At 42.5% G+C, this 27,194-nt stretch overlaps 1 protein-coding gene across 10 annotated transcripts in view; it reads left to right on the top strand.

The window, feature by feature from the left end:
* Window positions 1–27,194, top strand: part of LOC129836157 (kinase non-catalytic C-lobe domain-containing protein 1) — a 58,134-nt gene that overhangs the window by 8,701 nt on the left and 22,239 nt on the right. For 4 of the 10 annotated variants that reach the window (XM_055901997.1, XM_055901995.1, XM_055901998.1 and 1 more), the window contains exons 4-16: window positions 2,674–2,820; window positions 4,921–5,038; window positions 5,142–5,923; window positions 6,177–6,291; window positions 6,573–6,644; window positions 6,876–6,937; window positions 7,102–7,260; window positions 7,536–7,613; window positions 7,750–7,837; window positions 7,963–8,152; window positions 8,326–9,089; window positions 12,554–12,692; window positions 25,063–25,310. In XM_055901997.1, the coding sequence (XP_055757972.1) occupies window positions 2,674–2,820; window positions 4,921–5,038; window positions 5,142–5,923; window positions 6,177–6,291; window positions 6,573–6,644; window positions 6,876–6,937; window positions 7,102–7,260; window positions 7,536–7,613; window positions 7,750–7,837; window positions 7,963–8,152; window positions 8,326–9,089; window positions 12,554–12,692; window positions 25,063–25,310 (2,962 nt within the window). Of the gene's footprint in view, window positions 1–2,673; window positions 2,821–4,920; window positions 5,039–5,141; window positions 5,924–6,176; window positions 6,370–6,572; window positions 6,645–6,875; window positions 6,938–7,101; window positions 7,261–7,535; window positions 7,614–7,749; window positions 7,838–7,962; window positions 8,153–8,325; window positions 9,090–12,553; window positions 12,693–25,062; window positions 25,311–27,194 lie in introns of those variants that run through there. The other 6 variants (XR_008756612.1, XR_008756611.1, XM_055901996.1 and 3 more) reach the window with 6 other exon arrangements.

The raw sequence follows: 27,194 nt of genomic DNA, 5'->3' as shown, positions 1-27,194 counted from the left end.
CTTATTAGAGTATAAGAATATAGAAGTAGTAGGCCTATATTTCATTCAAACGTTTCACTTTAAATGGCAAAATAATACATGCCATTTTAAATAACTTTAGTTTAATTTATTTGCACCAGAGACAACAAGTGATAAACAACAATACAGATAAAAATAATGAATAATTAAAAATAGTGTGCAGGTGTGGTTGAAAGCCCATGGGATTACATGAAAAGCACACACAAAAAAAACTATCTACAATACATGAGTACAAAAAAAAAAAAATTGGTTTGTTAAAACAGATAACAAAACCTACTAATTATAAATGTGTAACACTAATTGTACACGAAAACGTTTATTGATCAGTAATAATTTGTTGAAATGCGTGTGTTCATGTGAGAGTTAAGCTATATTGAGGAGATTACTGAGTAGGATCATCAGGCTGACCCCCAGTCTTCGCTTGAAGTTATTGAGCGATGATGATAATATTTTGGCAATGTGAAGATAAGAATGACAGAGTACGGTACCTCTGTATCGGATAGAGAATTGACTATGTGAGATGCGGCAGTGGGGAGGGTGAAGGTTATCGCAGTGTCTTGTGTTATATAGATGGATTTCAGAATTAACCTGGAACAATCCATTGAAGGGTTTAGGTTAATTGTCCGGGCGGTATGAGTATTTGTAGATAAAAGTGCATAATTGGCGTACATTGTTGTAAATAGACAAGATATTGAGTTTCTATAACAAAAGGTGCAGATGGTGCCAGGTAATTAGAGGAGGTGGCTAGGCATGCAAATGTATTTTGTATGATGAGTCATTTGTGTAGGTAGGAGGCATATGTGTAGGGTGCTGTCTTTCGGATGGGACGTTAAACGGGTGTCCTGACTCTGAGGTCATTAAAAATCCCATGGCACTTATCGTTAGAGTAGGGGTGTTAACCCCGGTGTCCTGGCTAAATTCCCAATCTGGCCCTCAAACCATCATGGTCACCTAATAATCCCCAGTTTACAATTGGCTAATTCATCCCCCTCCTCTCCCCTGTAACTATTCCCCAGGTCGTTGCTGCAAATGAGAACGTGTTCTCAGTCAACTTACCTGGTAAAATAACGGTAAAATAAAAAATAAAATATGTACTGGCCCAGACAATATTACAGTAAATGAAGCTATAGTATAGAGTTAGGAAGCAAGCCTGATGAACCAAACCACTTATCTATCTGATGATACCAACAGATTTCATCACTTTGCTGCAGACAAATTGAATATGATCTTTCCAGGATAAATTTTCATCAATTAGAACTCAAAGGAATCTAATTGATGTGACTGGTTCCATTTCGTTCCCACTAATTGAGATTCTGGCTCTTTTTTCAAATTTTATATTTGAATATTTCCTATTCTTACTAGTGAATACAATAAAGTTGGATTGTTTTACATTCAAAGATAATTTGTTTGTCTGGAACCATTCAGAAAATTTAGCCATGCCTGAGTTGACTTCATTAATTAGTGAATCCAAATTTTGGGATAAAATCAAATTGGTATCATCAGCAAAGAGAATGGGAAGTACGGTAGAAGACACAGCAGCAAGGTCATTGATATAGATTAGGAATAACAAAGGTCCAGTTATCGAACCGTGTGGCACGCCACAGGATATCTTGGCCCTGGTAGATGCACAGCTGTTTGCATCAACAAATTATTCTCTATCATATACCTAACTATATAACCAATTTATATGTATAATCATGAAAACCGTAATAATACAATTTAGAAAGTAATATTTCAGCCATGTCAAACGTTTTGGATAAATCTAAAAAGGTGCCAAGAGTGTATTCATTGTTGTTAAGGGCTGTAAAGATTTTATCCACCAGTTGCAAAAGAGCCATATCTGTGATTTTCAAGTCTTTCGGAACAATACCAGTTCGCATAGATTTATCTATTTGACAATTACCGCAGTAGATTTGCCGTGGTAAATGAGGAACTACTTTATTTCAGTTGTAAGGAATGATTGTCAAATAGATAAATCGCCATTAGTTAGCTCATAAAATAGGAATAAATTGTTCCCATGATAATACCAACCAGATGGTGAAATGGTCTTGAAAAATGATGGCTGCAATCAAGACTAAAAGATAACCTCAACATCCACGTTAGGGAGCGGTAATGTTGGTTGCAAATTGAGATGATCGGCTCTGCGGGTTATTTTAGCCCGTGTTGATTGTTTTAACGAGAGATTAGCTGGCGATAATTTAGTAGCTTTCGATGGTTGCGATTGTCCTAATGGATCTGAAGGCGCTCATATGAGGGAGGAACATTGCCTTGACCTGGCCTACTGCAGCTTTATTGACATCTTAATAATGGCCTGATGAATAACTTCCTCAACCAAAAGCATGCCAACTAGGCCTAGTTTCCACCAAGACCCCACAGAGATGCCCAAAGGACATCTGCTGCATATACTAATAAACGGAGGTTGTCATGGGATACAGTAGTGATTTATGGATTCTTTTTTAGTACATGAGCTGCTGACATGAGGTAAATAACACACATTTGAGGTTTTCATTCCCATATGGTTTAAAGTGAACGTGTCCATACAGTGTAAACATGTCTAAGCAGTCTTGTTTTTCTTTTATTTTTATGATAAACAATTGCAGTGTGGTGAATGTTATGGGTCAGTTTGAGGTCAATGACGCTCTGAATCTTCTCCAGGGACACGTGTACTCTCTGGGCTCCACCCTCTCTGCCGCGTTGGACTTTGTCATTGAGCCAGAGCTGGAGGCAGAGCTGGGGGAGGAGATTCAGAGACTGCTGGAGCAGATGCAGGAGGAGGGGCCAGAGGACAGGCCACTCCCCCAGGTAACGTCACCGTCATGGATGAACTTTAATGGAGTGCTGTCTTTACGCTCTTATTATACAAATTACGGAGAGGCTGCGATTCCGAATTCTCTGCAAGTCTCTTCCCGATAGCACAAAATCCTAAATGTTTGTACATGTCCGGGATTCTCTACTTTACTCACAGTCTCTTGATCTACTCATTTGGCTGCCCAGAGAACAGGCTACCAACAAACTACTCTGGCAAATGTCAGTGATGAATGGAGAATGGTGCTCATTTTATAACGTTAGATCAAAGCTGAATCGAAGTCTGCAAGATCACAACATGATAGTATTCTACATAACATAACCAAATAGAGTGTCTTCAGAAAGTATTCATACCCCTTGACTTATTCCACATTTTTGTTGTGTTACAGCCTGCATTCAGAATGGATTACATGTATTATTATTCTTACCCATCTACACACTATACCCCGTAATGACAAAGGCGAAACATGTTTTCAGAAATGTTTGCAAATGTATTGAAAATGAAATACAGGTATCTCATTTACATAAGTATTCACACCCCTGAGTCAATACTTTGTAGAAGCACCTTTGGCAAACAGATACAAGAGATATGACATACTGATATTGAGGAGATGGCCGATGTCTTTGCAGGTAATGATATGCATGTGAACAGAATAATTACCCCAACATTGACAAAAGTGTCCAAGTTTCAATAAATAATTTTTTGTATAACATTTATATCAGTCACTTTAACCCTTCATGTAGAGTACCTTTGGATGTGCACAGACACTGAACATGAGCAGCACCGTGTGGAGGAGCAATGGCAGTGCAATGTAGATAGGTAGTAATGGGAAGGTTGGCTATTTTTAATGACTCTGATCTTTTCAACTCGTTCAGTCAAAAGAACAAAGCTTTCGACAAATTTTGTTCATTTGAGTGAGCAACGCCCAGAGCACGCAGGATCCTCTACCGGTGAACGATGAACTGAAAACTCGAAATATGATTCTACAGGCCTCTCGTTCACCATAGTGGGCTTATTGGAGCTGTCATTTGTGACTGCTTTAAACAATGTACATTTGTTGATTGCTAGGCATCCAAAATCGATTATTTCTTGATACATTTGTAAGGAGATCTAGTTGTGGACGCATCCGGGCTAGATTGTGAAGGACTCTTGATGGAATGCATTGCTTGACTGCTGTGAGGCTGATAAGCACAATATCGTTTGTGAACTGTAGTCCCCCCCCCCCCCCCCCCCCCCCAACGATTCCTTCTCAAGTTTGAGTTTGTTCAGCAGAGACGGTGTATGTTTTGGTTCTATAAAGCTGTGTCCATCATAACATTCAATAATCAATTGAATTCCTTCTTGCACCATGCGATCAATTATTAGTTCTAAAAAATGTAATTTTCTTCTCTATGTTACCTGCTGCATGATCTATTGTCCTGCACGCATATATGACAGAGAGTTATTGGTCGGAGCAGAGCACGTCTCTAGATCCTCATGAGCCGGAGAAGTGTGTATCAATCATGCTGTAGGACTTATTGGGGCTAGCAGGTCAAACAAACGGCTAAAATTAACGAGTCACTCAGAAAAAAAACGAATCCTGACTCGAGTCAGTAAAAATAGTTGTTAAAAAATAACAAATAGTTCTCAAACTGCACATCGCTACGGTTAGGGAAAAACAAAATGGAGGATGTTACAGTCATGCTCTAAAAATAAATAAAGCGAGTCGCACACTCTATATAAAATCTCCCAGTAATTTATTGGGTAAACCGCCAACGTTTCGGCATCATTGTGCCTTCTTCAGGGTCACTAGTCATGCACGAAACAAGAATTCTGCCCATGGGATAAAACTAAAATATGAAGTTTACACCAATAACAGGATGTATTTTCTTTTGGGAAACAAATTCAATCTGTTTCAACACTGTGTCCTCAACAGTGAGTCATCAACAATGAAATGTCAAAACGTATTAAACCCCCTAAAGTTCATAGTTTATATTAATATAATGTCAATGGTAAATGTGAGATACGTACCGTTTCTATATAAACTTAAACATACCATTGCATCATAAAGTACTTTATGTCTATGCTAGCTGATATATTATGTGTCTTCCTCTCAGGACCTCCTCTCCCTTGCAGAGGAAAAGCTAGTAGATACCTCTTCCACAGCCCTGTGCCGGAAACTCTCTTCTATAGGACGAAGAGTTCTGTCAATCGAATCTGTCGCAACATTTCAAGGTTTGCCTTTAGACATGGGACATGTCTGTATATCTATGTAAACGTACATTTCTGTTGTGGTCCACTGTGGCCATAACCATACTACCTGTGTATCTATCCACAGATGGGTCTGATGGCTCTTGGGAGGCTCGATGGCAGCAGCCCAAACCCAACTGGCAGCTCCACAAGAGCATCAACTCTGAGGACAGTAGCTCCAAAAACCAGGGCATTGTCTCACATACCACGGCAGAGAACCCGGACTTAAACGACTCCAACGGCCTGCTTCGGCATCACGTATGTGGAGCCTGGGACTCCACCCTTTGGGCTGACGGTATGGGGGATGTGGAAGACGATGGATGTGTCAGAGAGGAGGACATGTTTGGTTCTCAGTTGGATAGCAGATCTCAGAATAGTTCTCCTGTACACAGGAGGGCTCAGGAGAGGGCTGGGAGGGTGAGGGGGGTTCTGAATCGTTCCTGCTCTGTCCCAGACTCCAATAATCCCCCCGCATTCCCGCCCGCGCCCCATGGCGATATCAGTGTCAATGTATCGGACCTCACGGAGATAGGAGCTGAGGAATGCATGGGGCACGGGTCTGTTTGGAGCAAGAGAGGGGACAGAGAGAAGGCCCCTTATGAGTGCAATGACTCCGAGCAATGGGACTCAGCGAGAGACAGTGAGACATTAGAAGGGGAAAGAGATTCTACCCTTCCCATATGTGGTGGTGAAACGGATTCAGACAGTCAAAGTGGAACACGAGATGAAACCTCTTCGTCCCGCCCAGCTCAAGACCCGGACGTGTTGGTCGACTCTGCTTGCAACATGACTTCAACCTCCAACCTTTACACTCCCAATAATCACATGACTAAAAGCATGCTGTGCCTCAATGAAGAATCTCAGGATGAGGTGAGTTCAAGGATTAGTTTCATGTACTGTACAATGTATGTAGATTTACATGCCTTCGTTTCACAACTCTGTTCACAACTCTTTGGGACGGTTTCCCAGACCCAGATTAAGCCTATTCCTGAACTAAAAATCACTTTCAGTGGTGATTTTTCATTGACCATGGTTTTTGTCCAGGACTAGCTTAATCTGGGACTGGTAAACTGGCCAAGAGTGAAAGAAATGTTAACAGTGATTTTTATTGATTGTGACCTAGTGGATCTCTCTGAGGGATCTACTCACACGGAGTGGGCAGAGACTGTCTGTGAATGAGCTATGGGCCCTGTGTCATACCTGCCTCTCCACACTGCAGACCTACTTAGACTACCCAGGTTGGACTCCTCACATCTTCAGTTAACCAACCACTGATTCTCTGCTCTGTGTAAATCAATTACATGATTTACTAAGCAGTAAGCATCCAATCCCTCACCTTGTCTGGTCTCTGTAAACCACTTTGCTGTTGATTAAATTATAATGAGAAACGTCACTATGGCAGTGGCAATAAATCATTTAAAACTTTGTTTAGTTCGACATACATTTTATGTAATTTATTAAAATGTATTAACCTCTTAGGCTTACTTTTCTTTCTTATTCTTTATTTACTTCCTGAAAGCATACCTATGCCTGGATACAATGTATGTGGGTTGTGAGGGAGAAGTTCTCTTCTTGAAACCTAAAAACACAGGTATGGCACTTTTTGCTTATGCAGTACACGGTAGTCAGCAATACTCTGTTTGGAATGATAAAGTTACGTCGCCACTTTCCATTTATTCTTTGTCTCTGTTTATTTATTTACAACTGTTGTGACTTCAAATATTCAAAAGTTATCCTGAGAAAAGTGTCTTGAGTAGTGTCCGAAGGAACATTCTATGAAATGATGTCGCGCTCAATAATTCAACGTGAATTTTCCTCTTAGGATCCTGCGACGCATTTTATCTGGCTCCTGAATTCCAGGATCATGGAATCGTAACTGAAAAGGTTTGCCTCAACTTCTGACATTCATCTTTTAAAATAAAACCTTTTTCTCCATCAAGTAGATGCTTTGATTACTGATTAAGTGGGCGTCGTCTGTCTGTCTGTCCGTCCATCCATCTGTATGTCTTTCTCTCGGTCCATCCGTCCGTCCTTCTGTCTGTTTTTAGGCCTGTGTTTATGGGGTGGCTGCCATCCTATGGGCCACGGCCAAGTTCAACCTGTCAGCCAATCAGAAGCTGGCTATGCCCAGGAAGTTGAAGATGCTGCTGCTGGAGATGGCCAAGAGGACGCCCATCGAGAGACCTTCCATTGTCGTAGCTAAGAAGGTAGTCAAAGCTTCAGCTCTCAACCACTCTAGTGAAAGCACATTCATCCATTCTTCTTTTGATCAATGTTTTAGTAGCATTAATTACATATGTAACCTCATTTAGCATTTTTAATAGACGCAATCGTGACACAATATATTGTGAATGAATGAGCAAAGTTTCTTTACCGTAAAGTGTGTTGCATTTTGAAATGCACTTTAAATTAAGTTTGAATTGATGAACGAAGTATCTTAGGCGCTAAGGTATAAGATTTCATTTTGTTTCTGCTGTTACAGAGCTGTTGGGATTATCTATCACGCCAAGGAACGAACGCTGAGACAGTGTGGACGAAGCTGATCAACAGAGTCCACCCGGTACCACTCCACTGTACCACTGTAGCTACTGTTTGGCAGGGGTAGTGAGAAACATACTGCCCCTCAGAGTGAAAGGGAGGACACATTGCTATTCCATTATTGTCTGTCGAGGATAACTCCCTCCCTTACCTTTCAGCCACTCACAAAGGACATTGACGCAGAGGATCAGAATGGATTGAACAGTAGAGTAAGCTCAAGTCAGGAATCAACACGTATCAAGAGTGGTACGATTAATTCATCTTTTCAGACATTATGTTCAAGCGATTCTGTTGACCTTGCATCTACATACAGATTTGTGATCATCAAATGGTATTGATGTTGTAACTGAGGTTGTTGTAACTGTGTGTAGGGTTTGTGCCCATGGCCACTGAGAGCCGATTGGCTCCTGTACCTGGCCCTGTTCCCCATAGCTATCCAATTAGTGGAGCCCCCCAGCTTCCAGAGGCCTTCACTTCCCTTGCCACACACTTCACCCCCATCATCCTGACCAGGGAGGGGGACACTGCGGAAACTCCCCTTCCTGCTTCAGACATTCAGGAGTAAGCAGTATGCCTGCTTTCTATGGAGATAAGAGCTACCAGTCAAGGAATTATTTCACACACCATTGATGTTTTTACAAGTTGGAGCTTTATTGATTGTGGCAGAGATGTCATTGAATGTTAGCGCTGATTTCAGAATGCATTTTTAATTATCACATCATTTTGTGTTGCAGGGCTATGCAAGAGGCCAAGGACCGAGAAACCCCCTCACACCTTGAGGACCTACCCCTACCTCAGTCAGATAGAGACCTACAGGACGACGGACAGGACAGCCCTGCCAATCAAAGGAGCGTGGTCACACATAACCTTTCCTCCACTGCCTCTAGCGGCAGGACATTGGTAAACTCTCCACCTCCCACCTCCCCCGAACTCAGCAACCAGAGGACTCCTGTTTCAGACCACCCACTCCCTCCTTCGACCACCCAATTGACTTCGTCTTCCTCTTGCCAATCGTCATCCTGCTCTCATCTGACTGGTGGTGTTTTCAACAACTTTCTATTGCGTCAGGACCCTTTAACAGGGCACTTAACTCTGGTGCCAGTGCAGATAACAGTCCCTGAGTCCCTCCATGGTCTGGAGCTCAATCTGCCCCTGACCTCAAGCTCCAGCTACCTCCAGGGTCAACCCACACATCCACGGGGCCCTAGAGACCATCTGACCCCTGGCCAGGGAGCTGAACCTCTTTTGGAATGCCTTAATGGCCGACCCTCGGACCCCACAGCGTCCATGCCCCATCCACACAATGGAGAAGGAGGTCCAAGGACAGGAGAAGGTGAGGGTGAACACCTATCAGAGTCCCATGGACCTCCTCAGGCAGACTCACTTCCTCCCCCCTCCGCCCTGATGAACACATCCATACAAGAGGTTATTGGCCTGCTCAGGGCAGAGTTTGCCCTTGATGGCTATCTGGAGAATGGTGTAGAGGATCTAGCAATGGGTAAGTAACATGAAGATTGATATTCATTCTCATGTAGCCTATGGCCCCAGATCTGTTTCGACAACTTCTACGGTTCTTCACACCAGTTGGTAAGACCACACAAACAGATATGGCACCAGGTTAGAAGCCCTTTTCTCCCTGTTTTTCCCCGCGACTGAATTTGATTAGAATAATTGCTTTATAGAGAGATAGAGAAAATAGACATTTTATTTGTCACATGCGCCGAATTCAACAGATGTAGTAGACCTTACAGTGAAATGCTTACTTACAAGACCAGTTTTAAGAAAATACAAGAACAAACAAGTAAGAGATGAAAGTAACAAATAATTGAAGAGCAGCAGTAAAATAACAATAGCGAGGTGATATACAGGGGGTACTGGTACAGAGTCAATGTGCGGGGGCACCGATTAGTCGAGGTAATTTAGGTAATATGTACATGTAGGTAGAGTTATTAAAGTGACTGTGCATAGATAATAACAGAGTACCAACAGCGTAGAAGGGGGGGGGGGGGGGAATGCAGATTGTTTGGTGAGCCATTTGATTAGATGTTCAGGAGTCTTATGGCTTGGGGGTAGAAGCTGTTTAGAAGCCTCTTGGACCTAGACTTGGTGCACCGGTACCGCTTGCCGTGCGTTAGCAGAGAGAACAGCCTATGACTAGGGTAGCTGGAGTCTTTGACAATTTTTAGGGCCTTCCTCTGACACCGCCTGGTATAGAGGTCCTGGATGGCAGGAAGCTTGGCCCCAGTGATGTACTGGGCCGTACGCACTACCCTCTGTAGTGCCTTGCAGTCGGAGGCCGAGCAGTTGCCATACCAGGGAGTGATGCAACCCGTCAGGATGCTCTTGATGGTGCAGATGTAAAACTTTTTGAGGATCTGAGGATCCATGCCAAATCTTTTCAGTCTCCTGAGGGGGAATAGGTTTTGTCGTGCCCTCTTCACGACTGTCTTTGTGTACTTGGACCATTCTAGTTTGTTGGTGATGTGGACACCAAGGAACGTGAAGCTCTCAACCTGCTCGCTACAGCCCCGTAGATGAGAATGGGGGCGTGCTCGGCCCTCCTTTTCCTGTAGTCCACAATCACCTCCTTTGTCTTGATCAAGTTGAGGGAGAGGTTGTTGTCCTTGCACCACACGGTCAGGTCTCTGACCTCCTCCCTGTAGGCTGTCTCATCGCTGTCAGTGATCAAGCCTACCACTGTTGTGTCATTGGCAAACTTAATGATGTTGTTGGAGTCGTGCCTGGCCGTGCAGTCATGAGTGAACAGGGAGTACAGGAGGGGACTGAGCACACACTCCCTGTGTTGAGGATCAGCGTAGCGGATGTGTTGTTACCTACCCTTACCACCTGGGGGTGGCCTGTCAGGAAGTCCAGTTGCAGAGGGAGGTGTTTAGTCCCAGGGTCCTTAGCTTAGTGATGAGCTTTGAGGGCCCTATGGTGTTGAACACTGAGCTGTAGTCAATGAATAGCATTCTCACATAGGTGTTCCTTTTGTACAGGTGTGAAAGTGCAGTGTGGAGTGCAATAGAGATTGCATCATCTGTGGATCTGTTCGAGGCGGTATGCAAATTGGAGTGGGTCTAGAGCTTCTGGGATAATTGTGTTGATGTGTACCATGACCAGCCTATCAAAGCACTTCATGGTTACAGACGTGAGTGCTACGGGTCAGTAGTAATTTAGGCAGGTTACCTTAGTGTTCATGGGCACAGGGACTATGGTGGTCTGCTTGAAACATGTTGGTATTACAGACTGACATGGTGAGGTTGAAAATGTCAGTGAAGACACCTGCCAGTTGGTCAGCGCATGCTCGGTGTACACGTCCTGGTAATCCGTCTGGCCCTGCAGGCTTGTGAATGTTGACCTGTTTAAAGGTTTTACTCACATCGGCTGCTGAGAGAGTGATCACACAGTCGTCCAGAACAGCTGATTCTCTCATGCATGTTTGTGTTACTTGCCTCGAAGCGAGCATAGAAGTTATTTAGCTCGTCTGGTAGGCTCGTGTCACTGGGCAGCTCTCGGCTGTGCTTCCCTTTGTAGTCTGTAATAGTTTGCAAGCCTTGCCATTTCCGACGAGCGTCAGAGCCTGTGTAGTACAATTCGATCTTAGTCCTGTATTGAAGCTTCCGGGTTAGAGTCACACTCCTTGAAAGCGGCAGCTCTACCCTTTAGCTCAGTGCGAATGTTGCATGTAATCCATGGCTTCTGGTTGGGGTATGTGCGTACAGTCACTGTGGGGACGACGTCATCTATGCACTTATTGATGAAGCCAGTGACTGATGTGGTTTACTCCTCAATGCCATCAGAAGAATCTCGGATCATATTTCAGTCTGTATTAACAAAACTGTCCTGTAGTTTAGCATCTGCTTCATCTGACCACTTTTTTATAGACCGAGTCACTGATGATGCTTGCTTAAATTTTTGCTTGTAAGCAGGAATCAGGAGGATAGAATTATGGTGAGATTTGCCAAATGGAGGGAGAGCATTGTACGCGTCTCTGTGTGTGGAGTAAAGGTGGTGTAGAGTTTTTTTCCCCCCTCTGGTTGCACATTTAACATGCTGATAGAAATTAGGTAAAACTGATTTAAATCACCTCTGGATGAGCGTTTTCCTGTTTGCTTATGGCTGTATACAGCTCATTGAGTAAGGTCTTAGTGCCAACATCGGTCTGTGGTGGTATGTATACAGATGAAAACTCTCTAGGTAGATAGTGTGGTCTACAGCTTATCAAGAGATACGCTACCTCATGCGAGCAAAATCTCGAGATTTCCTTATATATCGTGCACCAGCTGTTCTTTACAAATATACATAGGCCGCCACCCGTGTCTTACCAGAGGCTGCTATTCTATCCTGCCGATAGAGTGTATAACCCGCCAGCTGTATGTTAATGTGGTCATTCAGCCACGACTCGGTGAAACATAAGATATTACAGTTTTTAATGTACCGTTGGTAGGATATACGTGCTTTTAGTTTTAGTCCCATTTATTTTCCAGCGAATTAACTTTAACAGTACGGATGGCAAAGGCAGATTAGCTACTTGTCGTCTGATCCTCACAAGGCACTCCGATCTCTTTCCGCAAAATCTCAGTTTTTTTCTGTAGCCAATGACGGGGATGAGGGCCTGTTCGGGTGTTTGGAGTATATAATTCCTGTCCGACTCATTAAAGAAAAATGATTAGTCCAATTCAAGATGAGTAATCGCTGTTCTGATGTCCAGAAGCTCTTTTCGGTCATAAGATATGTTAGCAGCAACATTATGTACAAAAAAAAGTTAAGCAATGCGAAAAAACGAACAAAATAGCACAGTTGGTTAAGAGCCAATAAAATGGAAGCCATCATCTCCGGCGACCATTATACAAGTTGTAACATTAAATAGTATGATATCTGGTGTAAACTTGTATGACAAGCTTTCTGTCTAAAAACCATTCGTTGATGTACTCATGTCTCATGTTTATGTGTTTGAAGGGGAGTATTTCCTGTCTCTGAAGGATCTACAGTACCAGACATTCTGCAATGTTGTGAAAGAGAAGTTCTGTGGCCTTTACTGGAATGAGGACTTATTGGGAGTGCTACATTGTGTGGTCAACTACAGCCAATTATCTCTGTGAGTATGTCAATGATTGCCTGTTTCACTGGTGATCCAACCACAGGTCTTCTCTCAATAACAGAAGCCTAACAGAAGATAAATGATACAGGTGAAAAAAGATTCACACTTTCATTTATATGGACGGAAAGCATGAGCAAACACTGATCCTGTTCTCACTTCATCTCTAGTAATTCTTTAAAGGGCGCTGAACTTTCTGATTTGGCCTCGATTTTTTTACTTGCTTATTAAGAAATCCTGGCGGCCATGACTGACACCAAATGAAATTTGTTTTCAGGGTGATGTTTGATGCGGGTGTTTTTTGGGGTTGTCTTTGCCATTCAATCACCTCAAACAAGGGCAGTAGTGAGTAGTGACAACGAGGTAAGCTAAGCTAACTTTGCTACTGAGAGAAGTTTTGAAGTTGAGGACTTCTCCCGTCCTGACTGACTCGCCAAGCCTGTACGAACCTTGTGTTTAGCCAAGCTGACTGCAGCAAGCTTTTTCTCTGTCAAATCACAGTCATGCCAAGATGGCAAGAACCAGTGTCTGCAATGTGTTTTATGAGACACTTGTTTTTCAACACCTTGCTATTGAAGTAGCTTGCGACTTAGTTTCAAAGTTTTGTCGCGTCATGTAAAGACATGTTACCGTGGACACGATATCAACTGCGAGTTGAATGTCCATTCTTCAGTCAGCTCAGCTGTCCTATAACACAATATTCTATAACTGGCTAGTTTTGTCACGTCTCTCCTTATGTCCGCTGTTAGATTTTTCCCGGGGGACAAATCCCAGCATTACTAATGTCCAGACAAATGTATGCTACGTGTGGATATTGCACAAACATCACCCAGCTTGAGTGTAGATACATTTATCAACTAAAAATGAATGGGTTTGTTTGACAAAACATTTTCTGCTGTAAATATCATATTGGTGTTTTTATAAAGACATTATGCTGACACTTTACCTATCAAATGAAAACACATTGTGTGTAGAGTACATCTTCAGGTGTATAACCAGAACTAGAATGGCATAGGTATATTTGGCCAAATATAAGGATTTGTCTGTCTAACCACACACGGACATGCAATGCTCTCTGGGTGAGGTTCTGTCTTCAAGTCTCCAGTGGGTGATGAAGTAGCTTCTATATATCATATATTACAGGTGGAGTCAGGTGGCAGGAGGGGTGGAGTGCATGACACTCCGTCTGGATATGACAGTTTGCCTCAACCCATGGGTCCAGCAGGCAGAGTTCAAGAACTACAGGCAGATGTGAGATGCAGAAGGATGGCACCGATGGTATTAATCACCCGGGCCCAAGAGTAGGCTTGTCCATTGGCACTGTGGAAGGGGGTACCTCCTTACAACATAAAGACCCGTAAAAACACACAGCACTGATTACATTGTCAATGGTGGTTATGATGGGTGAATCCCAAGTGATAGTATTTGGAGCTTTGATGACATCAAATGTGACCAACCTGATTCAGGTGTCCGCAATTTTTCTGAAACGGGACTGGCTCAGCCTTGCCTGGTGGTGTGTCATCATTATTTTTGCCCTAGAGAATACACAATGTTGTTGGCATGTTATTTTGGTTTTGGGTTAGCTGAAGCCCTTGAATGCTACCTAGCTTCCCTAACTCCATAGCTAACTAGCTTGCTAGCTATCTAATTAGCAAATCCAAATTGAAATAAGGTAACGTTAGTAAGTTAGCTAGGTAACGTTAGCTAGCAGGGACCTTAGCTAGCCAGTTCGAGTTGGAACATTATTAAAAACAAGCTTGCTACATCCTATCAAACCTGAACTGCCAATGAATAGGCTACAGTTAGCAAATCTGGCATGACAGCCAATCGAGATCCCACCACCTTGCTGTTGTTAGTAAGGTAGCTAGCTTGTTAACGTTAGCAATGCAAATATTCCTCTGACATTACACATTAGCGAGAGGCTTTGTCTTTCACTAGTTACATCACAGGATCATAGCTAGCATGGCTCGCTAGCATTATCAAATAATGTAGTATAATGTTGAGAAGACTGTTTCTCTTTGCATAATCTTGCTTACCCACAAGTCAAATTATCTCATGAAAATTTGTCATTTCCTGTTTTACTTCTGGGGGAATGCCATTACCAATTGTGATTACCTTTGTGCAAAGGAAGGAAGCGAAGTCTTGGCCAAACCCCTCCCTTCTGCTAATTTCACCCGTGTTTATCATGGCCAAAAAGCACATTTTTGTTTTCAGATTATTTATTTTTACAATACAGATAATTTTGACTTTGTGGCTGCAGAATCTAGTGGAAACAGTTTATCTTCCTCACACTGGCTTGAAAATCACTGCACCAGTTTAAGCACCAACTTCGCCCAATCCTGATTCAACAAATAATCAACCAACAAAAACCCAAAACCAGGAACTACTGCTGCTCGTAATCACATAATTCTACGTGAGCCTTGACAGATTCTCGCCATTTTATCCGTCCACGAGAATCAATCCACGACAGATTACTCCGTGCATGACAATTCTCCCTAGGCATTACCACCATGTGTTAATTATGTTGACATAATTGTAATCCAAACCCAACCTTTGTGTAAATTGTGACAAACTTACTTTAAAAAAACGCTGTTTTAGACGAGACTGACTTTATGACCGAAATTATCCTATTTACACTTTGTAGTAAATTTTGACCCTAAAATAATTGTTTTGAACTCATATCGATGCCATATACACCATTTTCAAAAAGAGCAGTTACCTTTTCGATTCAGTCACTCTTTAATTTACACCCTTAAACAAAAAATAATGCCTTTGTCATAAAACTGTCTTTAGCTGGAAGGGCTGTCAATACTATAAGAAGGATTTTGTTCTCCTTAAAAGTATCCTCTGTCAACAAGCCTAGTTTGTCTCTCTGAGCAGGGGAAAAGCCCCAAATTGGCAGTGTTTGTGTTTAGAATGTTAATTTCTCTCATGTGAGTCCTCAACAACAATAGGCACTTGAGATGCTACAACCACTCCCCCTTACACGCACACTCCATTCATAATCAGCATTCACAGAAGATGCACTTCAGACACACACTTCCACTGCCTCTGGCTTTCTCCAGCAAGTTTTTTGTTTGTCTCGAGAATATTGGCTTGGCACCATTAATGAGCTACTTATGACTCTGTTGGACAGGAAGAACCATAAGGATCCTTGAGGAGTGTACATGAATGAAGGAAAAGGTGAAATAAGGACTCACCCCTTTTTTGTTGCTACTTATGCAGACCAAGACAGATGGAGGGGCACATGAGTGTGGTGAGGAGATGTGCAGCTTGTCAGTTTACTTAGATACTGTTTCATCTCGTGGTTGCCGTGCTCTTAACGGCTGGGGCAGTGTGTTGAGATAATTTTTGATCTTCTGTGGTGATGATACATACCGAGATCACAGCCTTGGACAGACAGACAAGCAATGCTCTGAGTGGAGATTTTAGACTGTCAACTGGAGTAGCCTTTCACTGCTAGGGAAGCTTATTGGAAAGATGACTCCGGAAGGGATGGCTGCCATTTTATGGGCTCTTAACCAACCGTGCTATTTTGTTTTTTTTCGCATTGTTTGTAACTTATTTTGCACATGATGTTGCTGCTACCATATCTTATGACCGAAAAGAGCTTCTGGACATCAGAACAGCGATTACTCATCTTGAATTGGACAAATCATTTTAATTTAATGAGTCAGACAGGAAGGATATACTCCAAACACCCGAACAGGCCCTCATCCCCGTCATTCGCTAGAGAAAGAAACTGAGATTTCACGGAAAGAGATCAAGGTGCCTTGTGAGGATCAGGCGACGAGTGGCTAATCTGCCTTTGCCATCCGTACAGCTGAAAGCACGTATATCCTACCAATGGGACATTAAAAACTGTAATATCTTATGTTTCACCGAGTCGTGGCTGAACGACAACAATAATAACATACAGCTGCCGTGTTATACACTATCGGCAGGATAAAACAGCAGTCTTTGGTAAGACACAGGGCGGGGGCCTATGCATATTTGTAAACAGCAGCTGGTGAAGGAAGTCTCAAGGTTTTGCTCGCCTGAGGTAGAATATCTCTTGCTAAGCTGTAGACCACACTATCTACCTAGAGTTTTCGTCTGTATTTTTTGTAGCTGTCTACATACCACCACAGACCGATGCTGGCACTTAAACCGCACTCCATGAGCTGTATACAACCATACGCAAACAGGAAACCGCTCATCCAGAGGCGGCGCTCCTAGTAAACTTAAATCAGTTTTCTATCAGCATGTTAAATGTGCAACCAGAGGGGGGAAAAAACTTTAGACCACCTTTACTCAACACACAGAGACGCGTACAAAGCTCTCCCTTGCCCTTCATTTGGCAAAATCTGACTGCTTTACAAGCAAAAAATAAAGCAGGAAGCACCAGTTACTCGGTCTATAAAAAAGTGGTCAGATGAAGCAGATGCTAAACCACAGGACTGTTTTGCTATCACAGACTGGAATATGTTCCCGTGATTCTTTCCGATGGCATTGAGGAGTAAACCACATCAGTCACTGGCTTCATCAATAAGTGCATCGATGACGTCGTCCCCACAGTGACTGTACGTACATACCCCAACCAGAAGCGATGGATTACAGGAAACATTCACACTGAGCTAAAGGGTAGAGCTGCCGCTTTCAAGGAGCGGGACTCTAACCCGGAAGCTTATAAGAAATCCCGCTATGCGTAACATTGAAACATGCATGAGAGCATCAGCTGTTCCGGACGACTGATTGATCACACTCTCCGCAGCCGATGTTAGTAAGACCTTTAAACAGGTCAACATTCATGCAGCCAAAATGCGTTCAGAGACCTTCTAGAGCAGCACTGCACCCTCAAGATTCTGAGCCTGCTTGGCAGGATTGGTCCTGCAAAGCCAAAGCCCCCTGAAGGGAGAGCGTAATATACAAAGACATTCTCAAAGCTGTTAATGAGAACCTTGACGACCTTGTACCTAGCCGGTGGGGATTCCGTTGGGGTGCCCCCACCCAGGCAATGACAGTGTTGGCAACACTAGCTGCAGTAACCCATGGGGAGGGGGGTCACACTCAGACATTCAGAGAGGGGGCATATTATTGTGGCCCTGGTGGCACAAAATCAAAGGTCTGACTGCACAGAGATGGTTGGGAATTTGGTCACTACAGGGGTCCATGTTGTGGGTGTTTCGGGGGAAGGGGGTATATCTGACCTCCATCTAGGACGTGACAATGGTTAATCAAATCTCCCCATTTCTGCCCATTTTTTTGCGTGGTTTTGCAGGCCTTCTCATACAGCTGCAACTGTATATGCATTCGTAAAATCAAGAACTTTGAGTTGGGCTCTGGGATGGTGCAACTGTTGAGAATATGTGTCTATGATTATTGTGGGGGAAAGGGGTTGAGTGTGTGTAGGACAATATAGGATGATTCACAATAATTGTTTGCTAATATAATAATTGGTTGCCATAATGCAATTTTGGTAATGGCTGGACTAGTGGGAGGTAAAAATCCTTTGCATAAATGTCCTATATTACTACAAATATTAATAGCTAATTATTGAAAATAAGAGAAACAGGATTTTTAAAGTATGTATGTGTATATATATATATATAATTGTTTTATTTTGGGGGGGCTATATATAATACAAATCGAGGTTAGGGCGATGGAAATGCATTAGGCGGTTGATCTGCTTCTGTTCTGTGGGTGGCACTGTGTGCTCTTTTCAAAGGATGGGTCCCGGTCTCTCCGGGGCTATGGGATCCGGGGGGTTTGGGGTGGTCTGTCGAGCATTGGGATGACAACCCAACTCGGGATGAGGAGGGCTTTTAGCGGATGGAATAGTAGGCACCAATTGTAGGTTTACTTCGTAGCAATGCAAATATCATGGTACAGCTATATAGAACCTCAATCATTATGTTACTTTTTAATGGTACATTTACAAACATATATTTTGATAAATATAATTGAAACTTGTCTCATTATGGTAAGTGGTGAAATAAGTATAGCGAGTTATAATTGTAATGGCTTAGCAGATAATAAGAAAAGACAATCAGTATTTACCTTGCTAAAAGAGAAGGAATATAATATCTATTGTTTACAGGAAACTCATTCAACAATTTTATATGAAGTTGTGTGGAAAAAGGACTGGGGGTGCTAAATATATTTCTCCCATGAGCAAAGAAATTCAAAAGGGCTGATGATATTAATTAACAGTCATTTTGATCCAAATGTGCAAATTGTCCAAACAGATCATCAAGGTAGATGATTTGAAATATGTTATTGGACAATAAACATATATGGCTTATTAACCTATACGGTCCAAATAATGATGATCCACGCTTCTTTGAAAATATATATAATAATCTATCAACCCTACAAGCAACACTAGACTCTATTAATATTATTGTGGGGGATTTTAATACGGTTTTAAATACCTCTATGGACCGTAAAGGAAATCACACTACAAACTATCACCCTCAGGCACTTAAGGAAATCAGGAATGTCATGGATATACTGGTATTAGTGGATATATGGAGACTTAAATACTCTGACCTAGTGAGATATACTGTACATGGCGGAGGCTTAATCAAGCTAGTCATCCTGATTACCTTCTTATGTCACTCTCTCTGGCACCAAAAGTTAAAGTGTTGATAAGGGACAGATTGCGGACGGATCATCACAGAATTGGCATATATATTACTCTTACAGAATTCCCACGTGGGCGGGGATATTGGAAATTTAGTCAAAGCCTATTGGATGATAAATTCTTCTGTCCTAGTTATAACTGACTTTTTCCGACATAACATAGGTACAGCAGATCCCCTGGGACACTTCTGGGACACTTCTAAATGTGCCTTTAGAGGCCATGCAATTCAGTACTCATCTATAAAAGAAAAGCAATTTAGATCAAGGTCCATATTAACAAAGGAAATTGAAGGACTAACAGTACAGTTAGATAGCAACAAAAACTGTACCATAGAGGCACAGAATAAGTTAGAAGAATAACACAAAGAAATGGAGGAACTTATTCAAGAAAGATCCAGTGTAATATATTATAAAAATAAAGTGAACTGGATGGAATATGGGGAAAAGTTCACCAAATGATTTTTGAATCTTCAACATAGAAATGCTACAATTTTTTTTTATTGAAACTTGTTACAAATGATTGAGTCACACATGATTCATCGAATTATATTTTGAAAGAGGAAGTAAAGTACTTTAAGAATGTTTTCTTTTCAGTCTCCTCCATCTCCGCAAATTGTATGGATTTTTTCCCTATTAATAATGTAAAATGAACATCTGTACAGAAAGACTCATGTGAAGGCCAAATTACAGAGGAGGAACTTATTGATGCAATTAAATCCTTTAAGGCTGGGAAAACTCCAGGGCTGGATGGCATACCAGTGGAGGTATACCAAACTTTTTTTATATACTCAGAGGGCCATTATTAGCATGTTTTAACCACTCCTATATAAACGGTAGATTATTGGAATACGCAACAAGAGGGTCGGGTTTCATTATTACTGAAACAGGATCCAAGTGGTATATATAAAGATCCAGTCCATTTAAAAATTGGGGGCCTCTTACACTTCAGTGTTGTGATGCAAATATTCTAGCTAAATGCTTGGCGCATAGAATTAAAAGGGTATTGTCAGATTGTCACGCCCGGACCTTAGAGATCCTTTTAATTCTCTATTTGGTTAGGTCAGGGTGTGACTAGGGTGGGCAATCTATGTTTTCTATTTCTTTGATGGCCTGGTATGGTTCCCAATCAGAGGCAGCTGTCTATCGTTGTCTCTGATTGGGGATCATATTTAGGCAGCCTTTTCCCACCTGTTTGTGGGATCTTGTTTTTGTGTTGCTGCCTGTGAGTAGCCCAGAACATCACATTTTGTTTTCTTCTGTATTGTTTTTGGTGAGTTTTATAGTTATTAAACATGTGGAACTTAAGTACGCTACGCCTTGGTCCATTAATTCAGACGATCGTGACACAGATATTATTCATCCTAATCAGACAAGTTTTTTACATGGACGATACATTGGAGATAATGTAAGACAAGTACTGGAAACAATAGAATACTATGAAATATCGGGGACACCAGGCCTGGTTTTCATAGCTGATTTTAAAAAGTATTTTGATAAAGTACGACTGGTGTTTATATATAAATGCCTAGAATATTTCCATTTTGGAGAATCTCTTATAAAATGGTTTAAAGTTATGTATAGTAACTCTAGGTGTAAAATGGTAATAATGGCTACATCTCAAAGTTTTAAACTGTCAAGAGGAGCAAAACAAGGTTGTCCACTATCGGCATTTCTATTTATTATTGCCATCAAAATGTTAGCTGTTAAAATTAGATCCAACAATAATATTAAGGGATTAGAAATCTGTGGCTTAAAACAAACAATGCTGATGATTCATGTTTTCTTTTTCAACCACAATTAGAATCCCTCCACAGCCTCAGAGGATCTAGATACTTTTGCTTACCTCTCTGGATTAAAACCAAAATATGATAAATGTACTATATTACATATTAGATCACAAAAAAAAATCTAATTTTACATTACCGTGTAGTTTACCAATAAAATGCTCTGACGGGGATGTGGACATACTCGGTATACAATGTACCTAGAACTAACGCTGCAGATAGCAATACTGGGTGATTTGAAAAGTCATAATCAATCAATAATATAATCATTATTTTAACAAAACATTTTCTTTAATTTACAATCTGTAGAACCTATGAGAATAGAAAGGTTCAGTACTTTTGAAGCAGATCCACAGATGATGCAGTCTCTATTGCGCTCCACACTGTCCTTTCACACCTGGACAAAAGGAACACCCATGTGAGAATGCTATTCATTGACTACAACTCAGCGTTCAACACCATAGTGCCCTCAAAGCTCATCACTTAGGGGCCTCTGCCAGGTGGTACGGGTAGGTAACAACAAATCGCTCAGGGGTGCGTACTCAGTCCTCTCCTGTACTCCCTGTTCACTCATGACTGCATGGCCAGGCATGACTCCAACACGATCATTAACCTGTCTAGGATCAGCGTGGCGCTAGCGGCACACCCCCCCCCCCCCCCCACTGAAAAACCAGTGCCGCGAAATTCAAAAAAAATATTTTTTTTAAATATTTAACTTTCACACATTAAAGTCCAATACAGCTAATGAAAGACACAGATCTTGTGAATCCAGTCAACATTTCCGATTTTTAAAATGTTTTACAGGGAAGACACAATATGTAAAGATGTACATCTATTACCTAAAAACACATTAGCATAATCCACCATCTTTTATTTGTCCACCAACACCAGTAGCCATCACCAATTCGGCTAAACTAAGATATTTATAGCCCCTAACCAACAAAAAAACTCATTAGATGACAGTCTGATAACATATTTATGGTATGGGATAGGTTTTGTTAGAAAAAAGTGCATATTTCAGGTAGACTTCATAGTTTACAATTGCACCCACCATCACAAATGGACTAGAATAATTACAATGAGCAACGTGTTTACCTAACTACTAATCATCAAACATTTCGTAAAAATACACAGCATACACGAATCGAAAGACACAGATCCTGTGAATACAGACAATATTTCAGATTTTCTAAGTGTCTTACAGCGAAAACACAATAAATCGTTATATTAGCTTAGCACATAGCAATTAGCAGCCCAGCATTGATTCTAGCCAAAGTGAGCGATAAAAGTCAACATCGCCAAAAGATATTAATTTTTTCACTAACCTTCTCAGAATTCTTCCGATGACACTCCTGTAACATCACATTACAACATGCATATACAGTTTGATCGAAAATGTTTATATTTAGCCACCAAAATCATGGTTAGACAATGTGAAATGTAGACAAGCTGGTAAAGAAAAAGTCCTTGCGCCACTTAGACAGTGATCTACTCTTATACATAAATACTCATAAACGTGACTAAAAAATATAGGGTGGACAGGGATTGATAGACAATTTAATTCTTAATACAATTGCGTTATTACATTTTTTAATTTATCCTTACTTTTCAATACAGTTTGCGCCAAGCGAAGCTACGTCAAAAAACATGGCGTCCTAAGCCACTAAAATGTTTCGACAGAAACACGATTTATCATAATAAAAATGTCCTACCTTGAGCTGTTCTTCCATCAGTATCTTGGGCAAAGGATCCTTTCTTGGGAGAAATCGTCTTTTGGTGGAAAGCTGTCCTCTTGCCATGTGGAAATGTCAACTGCGTTCGGGATGAACTGAAAAACATGCCCAACTTTTCACATCGTTGCAAAAATAAATGTCCCAAAATCGCACTAAACGGATATAAATTGCTATAAAACGCTTTAAATTAACTACCTTATGATGTTTTTAACTCCCATAACGAGTAGAAACATGACCCGAGTAATATTACCCCCTTCACTAATGCTTGGAAAAGGTGCGGGCCGGTGTCCTCTAGGCGCATGACGCAGCTCCAAAAGAATGACTAGCTTCAGGGTTTTTTCATTTGTGGGGCCTGTGAACGCGCAATCGACCCCATTGGAATCGTCATCACGTAAAGGCATCCAGGGGAAGACGTAAGAAGTGTCCGTATAGTCATAGCAACGACAGTGCCCTTTTAACTGACTTCAGAAGAGTGGCCAACATTTCTCAAATCTGACTCCATGTCAGGGAAATTGCTGTAGAATGGGCTCTGTTCCACTTAGAGACAAAATTTCAACTCCTATAGAAACTATAGACTGTTTTCTATCCAATAATAATAATAATATGCATATTGTACGATCAAGGATTTTGTGGGAAGCCGTTTCAAAAATTAGCCAAATTAGCATAAATAGTCTAAACAGCGCCCCCATCCCCAACAGGTTAAGTTTGCCAATGACACAACAGTGGTAGGCCTGATCACCGACAACAATGAGACAGTCTATAGGGAGGAGGTCAGAGACCTGACCATGTTGTGCAAGGACAACAAGACAAAGGAGATGATTGTGGACTACAGGAAAATGAGGGCAGAGCACGCTCCCATTCCCATCGACGGGACTGTAGTGGAGCAGGTTGAGAGCTTCATGTTCCTTGGTATCCCCATAACCAACAAACTAACATGGTCCAAGCACACCAAGACAGTCGTGAAAAGGGCCAGACAAAACCTATTCCCCCTCAGGAGACTGAAAAGATTTGGCATGGGTCCTCAGATCCTCAAAAGGTTTTACAGCTGCACCATCGAGGGCATGGTGCAGCTGTAAACTCCATACCAGTTTCCTGGTATGGAAACTGCTCGGTCTCTGAACGCAAGGCACTACAGAGGGCCCAGTACATCACCTGGGCCAAGCTTCCTGCCATCCAGGACCTCTATACCAGGCGGTGTCAGAGGAAGGCCCTAAAAATTGTCAAAGACTCCAGCCACCCTAGTCATAGACTGGTCTCTCTGCTGTCACACGGCAAGTGGTACCGGGGCGCCAAGTTTAGGTCCAAAAGACTCCTTAACAGCTTCTACCCCCAAGCCATAAGACTCCTGAACATCTATCAAATGGCTACCCAGACTATTTGCATTGCCCCCCCCCCCCCTTCTAATCTGCTGCTACTCTCTGTTCTTATCTATGCATAGTTACTTTAATAACTCTACCTACATGTACATATTACCTTAACACCAGTACCCCCGCACATTGACTCAGTACTGGTACCCCCTGTATATAGCCCTGCTAGTGTTATTTACTGCTGCTCTTGAATTATGTCATTTTTAGCTCTTACTTTTTTGTAGGTATTTTCTTAAAACTGCGTTGTTGGTTAAGCGCTTGTAAGTAAGCATTTCACTCTAAGGTCTACTACACCTGTTGTATTTGGCGCATGTGACAAATACATTTTGATTTGGTGCTGGAACACTAGGCTTTGGATACAAACAGAACAACTCTGCTTTGGATACCAACAGTTTTGGACCACTCAACCCCAGCAGTCAGCTGCTAAGGAGCCGCTAAGGATAGTTATTTATTTTTTTAAGCTAATTATTGATTGTTTTGTTCTGATTAATTCATTTATGTGCGCCTACTTAACTGTTTTAATTATGCCTGTGAGGAGTGGGCTTCTTTCAATTATCTGTCTAGATTTCTCATAATATGATTAGTTGTCTGAACTTTCAGTATCTGCTGTGTTTTCGTATTGACTGAGTTGTTATTCCCGCTATTTTGTTTGCATTGTTTATGTTGTGTCTAATTACTATCTGATGTTTCAATTACTTTTCAGTCTGAGCTCTTAGTGTGCATTCTGTTTTATTGAATGTGTGTTTTGCCTGTGTTTATGTGTTTGTCTAGGTGTGTGGCTGTGATGTTTGTGACTAGCTGTGACTGACTGTCGTTTTGTGTTTACTCTCTCCCTCTCTGGCTGCTGATGTGCCACATGTAGAGGCTCTAATGAACAGTCTCCATCAAAGCCATGGCAAAGGGCAGCCACCTCACCCCTGAGTGCTGCCAGCTGTAGAGCGGAGGAGATGGAGGCACTGCGGCGTGGTCATGTCGACCTGAACGGCAACCTGCACCACAGTGGACCTGTAGCTTCAGGTGCGTGGGAGAGATTTGAGAGACACCAGAGGACCCTGTCTGCATACGGAGAAGATACTGAATCCGAGGAGGGTCAACATCATGGCTGCCCAGGTAGGGAAGGAAATACTGGAACTTTACAACTTTCATCACTGTTAACATTACTTCAATAACTCTTCTCTGTTACCATTACTTCACAACTGAAGCGGGTGTGAGGATGGGGTGCTGTGGGATTATTTAAGATCAGCTTTGAGCCTCCCGAGTGGCGCATCGGTCTAAGGCACTGCATTGTTGTGGCTTCACTACAGCATGGGGTTCGATCCCGGGTTTTGGCACAACCGACCGTGACCGGGAGTCAATCAATCAATCAAATGTATTTATAAAGCCCTTCTTACATCAGCTGATGTCACAAAGTGCTGTACAGAAACGCAGCCTAAAACCCCAAACAGCAAACAATGCAGGTGTAGATGCACGGTGACTAGGAAAAACTCCCTAGGAAGAAAGCTAGAGAGGAACCTTGCTGTGAGGGGTGGCCAGTCCTCTTCTGGCTGTGCTGTGTGGAGATTATAACAGAATATGGCCAAGATGTTAAAATGTTCATAGATAACCAGCAGGGTCAAATAATAATAATAATCACAGTGGTTGTAGAGCATGCAACAGGTCAGCACCTCAGGAGTAAATGTCAGTTGGCTTTTCATAGCCAATCATTCAGAGTATCTCTACCGCTCCTGCTGTCTAGAGAGTTGAAAACAGCAGGTCTGGGACAGGTAGCACGTCCGGTGAACAGGTCAGGGTTCCATAGCCGCAGGCAGAACAGTTGAAACTGGAGCAGCAGCACGAGCAGGTGGACTGGGGACAGCAAGGAGTCATCAGGCCAGGTAGTCCTGAGGCATGGTCCTTGGGCTCAGGTCCTCAGAGAAAGAAAGAGAAAAATAAAGAGAATTAGAGAGCGCATACTTAAATTCACACAGGACACCAGATAAGACAGGAGAAATACTCCAGATATAAAAGACTGACCCAAGCCCCGCGACACAAACTATTGTGAGGCTGAGACAGGAGGTATCAGGAGACACTGTGGCCCCATCCAACGATAACCCCGGACAGGGCCAAACAGGCAGGATATAACCCCACCCACTTTGCCAAAGGACAGCCCTCACACCACTAGAGGGATATCTTCAACCACCAACTTACTATCCTGAGACACGGCCGAGTATAGCCCACGAAGATCTCCCCCATGGCATGAACCCAAAGCGACTCCCATAGGGTGGCGCACAATTGGCCCAGTGTCATCTGAGTTAGGGGAGGGTTTGTCCGGGGGGCTTTACTTGGCTCATCGCGCTCTAGTGACTCCTTGTGGTGGGACGGGCACCTGCAAGGTGACCACGGTCGTCAGTTGAACGGTGTTTCCTCCGACACATTGGTGCAGCTGGTTTTCGAGTTAAACGTGCAGGTGTAAAGAAGTGCGGCTTGGGGGGGTCATGTTTCGGAGGACACATGACTCGACCTTCGCCTCTCCCGAGCCCGTTAGGGAGTTGCAGCGATGAGATAAGATCGTAATCACGAAATTGGGGAGAAAAAGTGGTCAAATTACAACAACAAAAATGCTTTGTAGTAGGGTTTTAGATGTGCCACCTCTGGCAAGAGACCAGAGGTGGCAGAGCATAGTGCTCGGGTTGGGGTGTAGGGTTTGAGCATAGCCTGAAGGTAGGGAGGGGCAGTTCCTCTTGCTGCTCCATTGGAAAGTACCATGGTCTTGTGGTGGATGCAAACTTTGACTGGAAGCCAGTGGAGTGTGCAGGGGAGCGGTGTGACATGGGAGAACTTTGGAAGGTTGAACACCAGGCGGGCTGAAGCATTCTGGATAAGTTTCATGAGTTTGATGGCACAAGCGGGGAGCCCAGCCAACAGCGAGTTGCAGTAGTACTGTGACGTAGAAGTCCGTCACTGGCCGCGGGCAGCAATTGGTTCTTCAACGCACACACGCATTCATCACTCCTC

Source organism: Salvelinus fontinalis, chromosome 37 (genome assembly GCF_029448725.1).
Source record: "Salvelinus fontinalis isolate EN_2023a chromosome 37, ASM2944872v1, whole genome shotgun sequence".
NCBI lineage: Eukaryota > Metazoa > Chordata > Actinopteri > Salmoniformes > Salmonidae > Salvelinus > Salvelinus fontinalis.
This window is presented reverse-complemented; position numbering and strand designations above follow the sequence as displayed.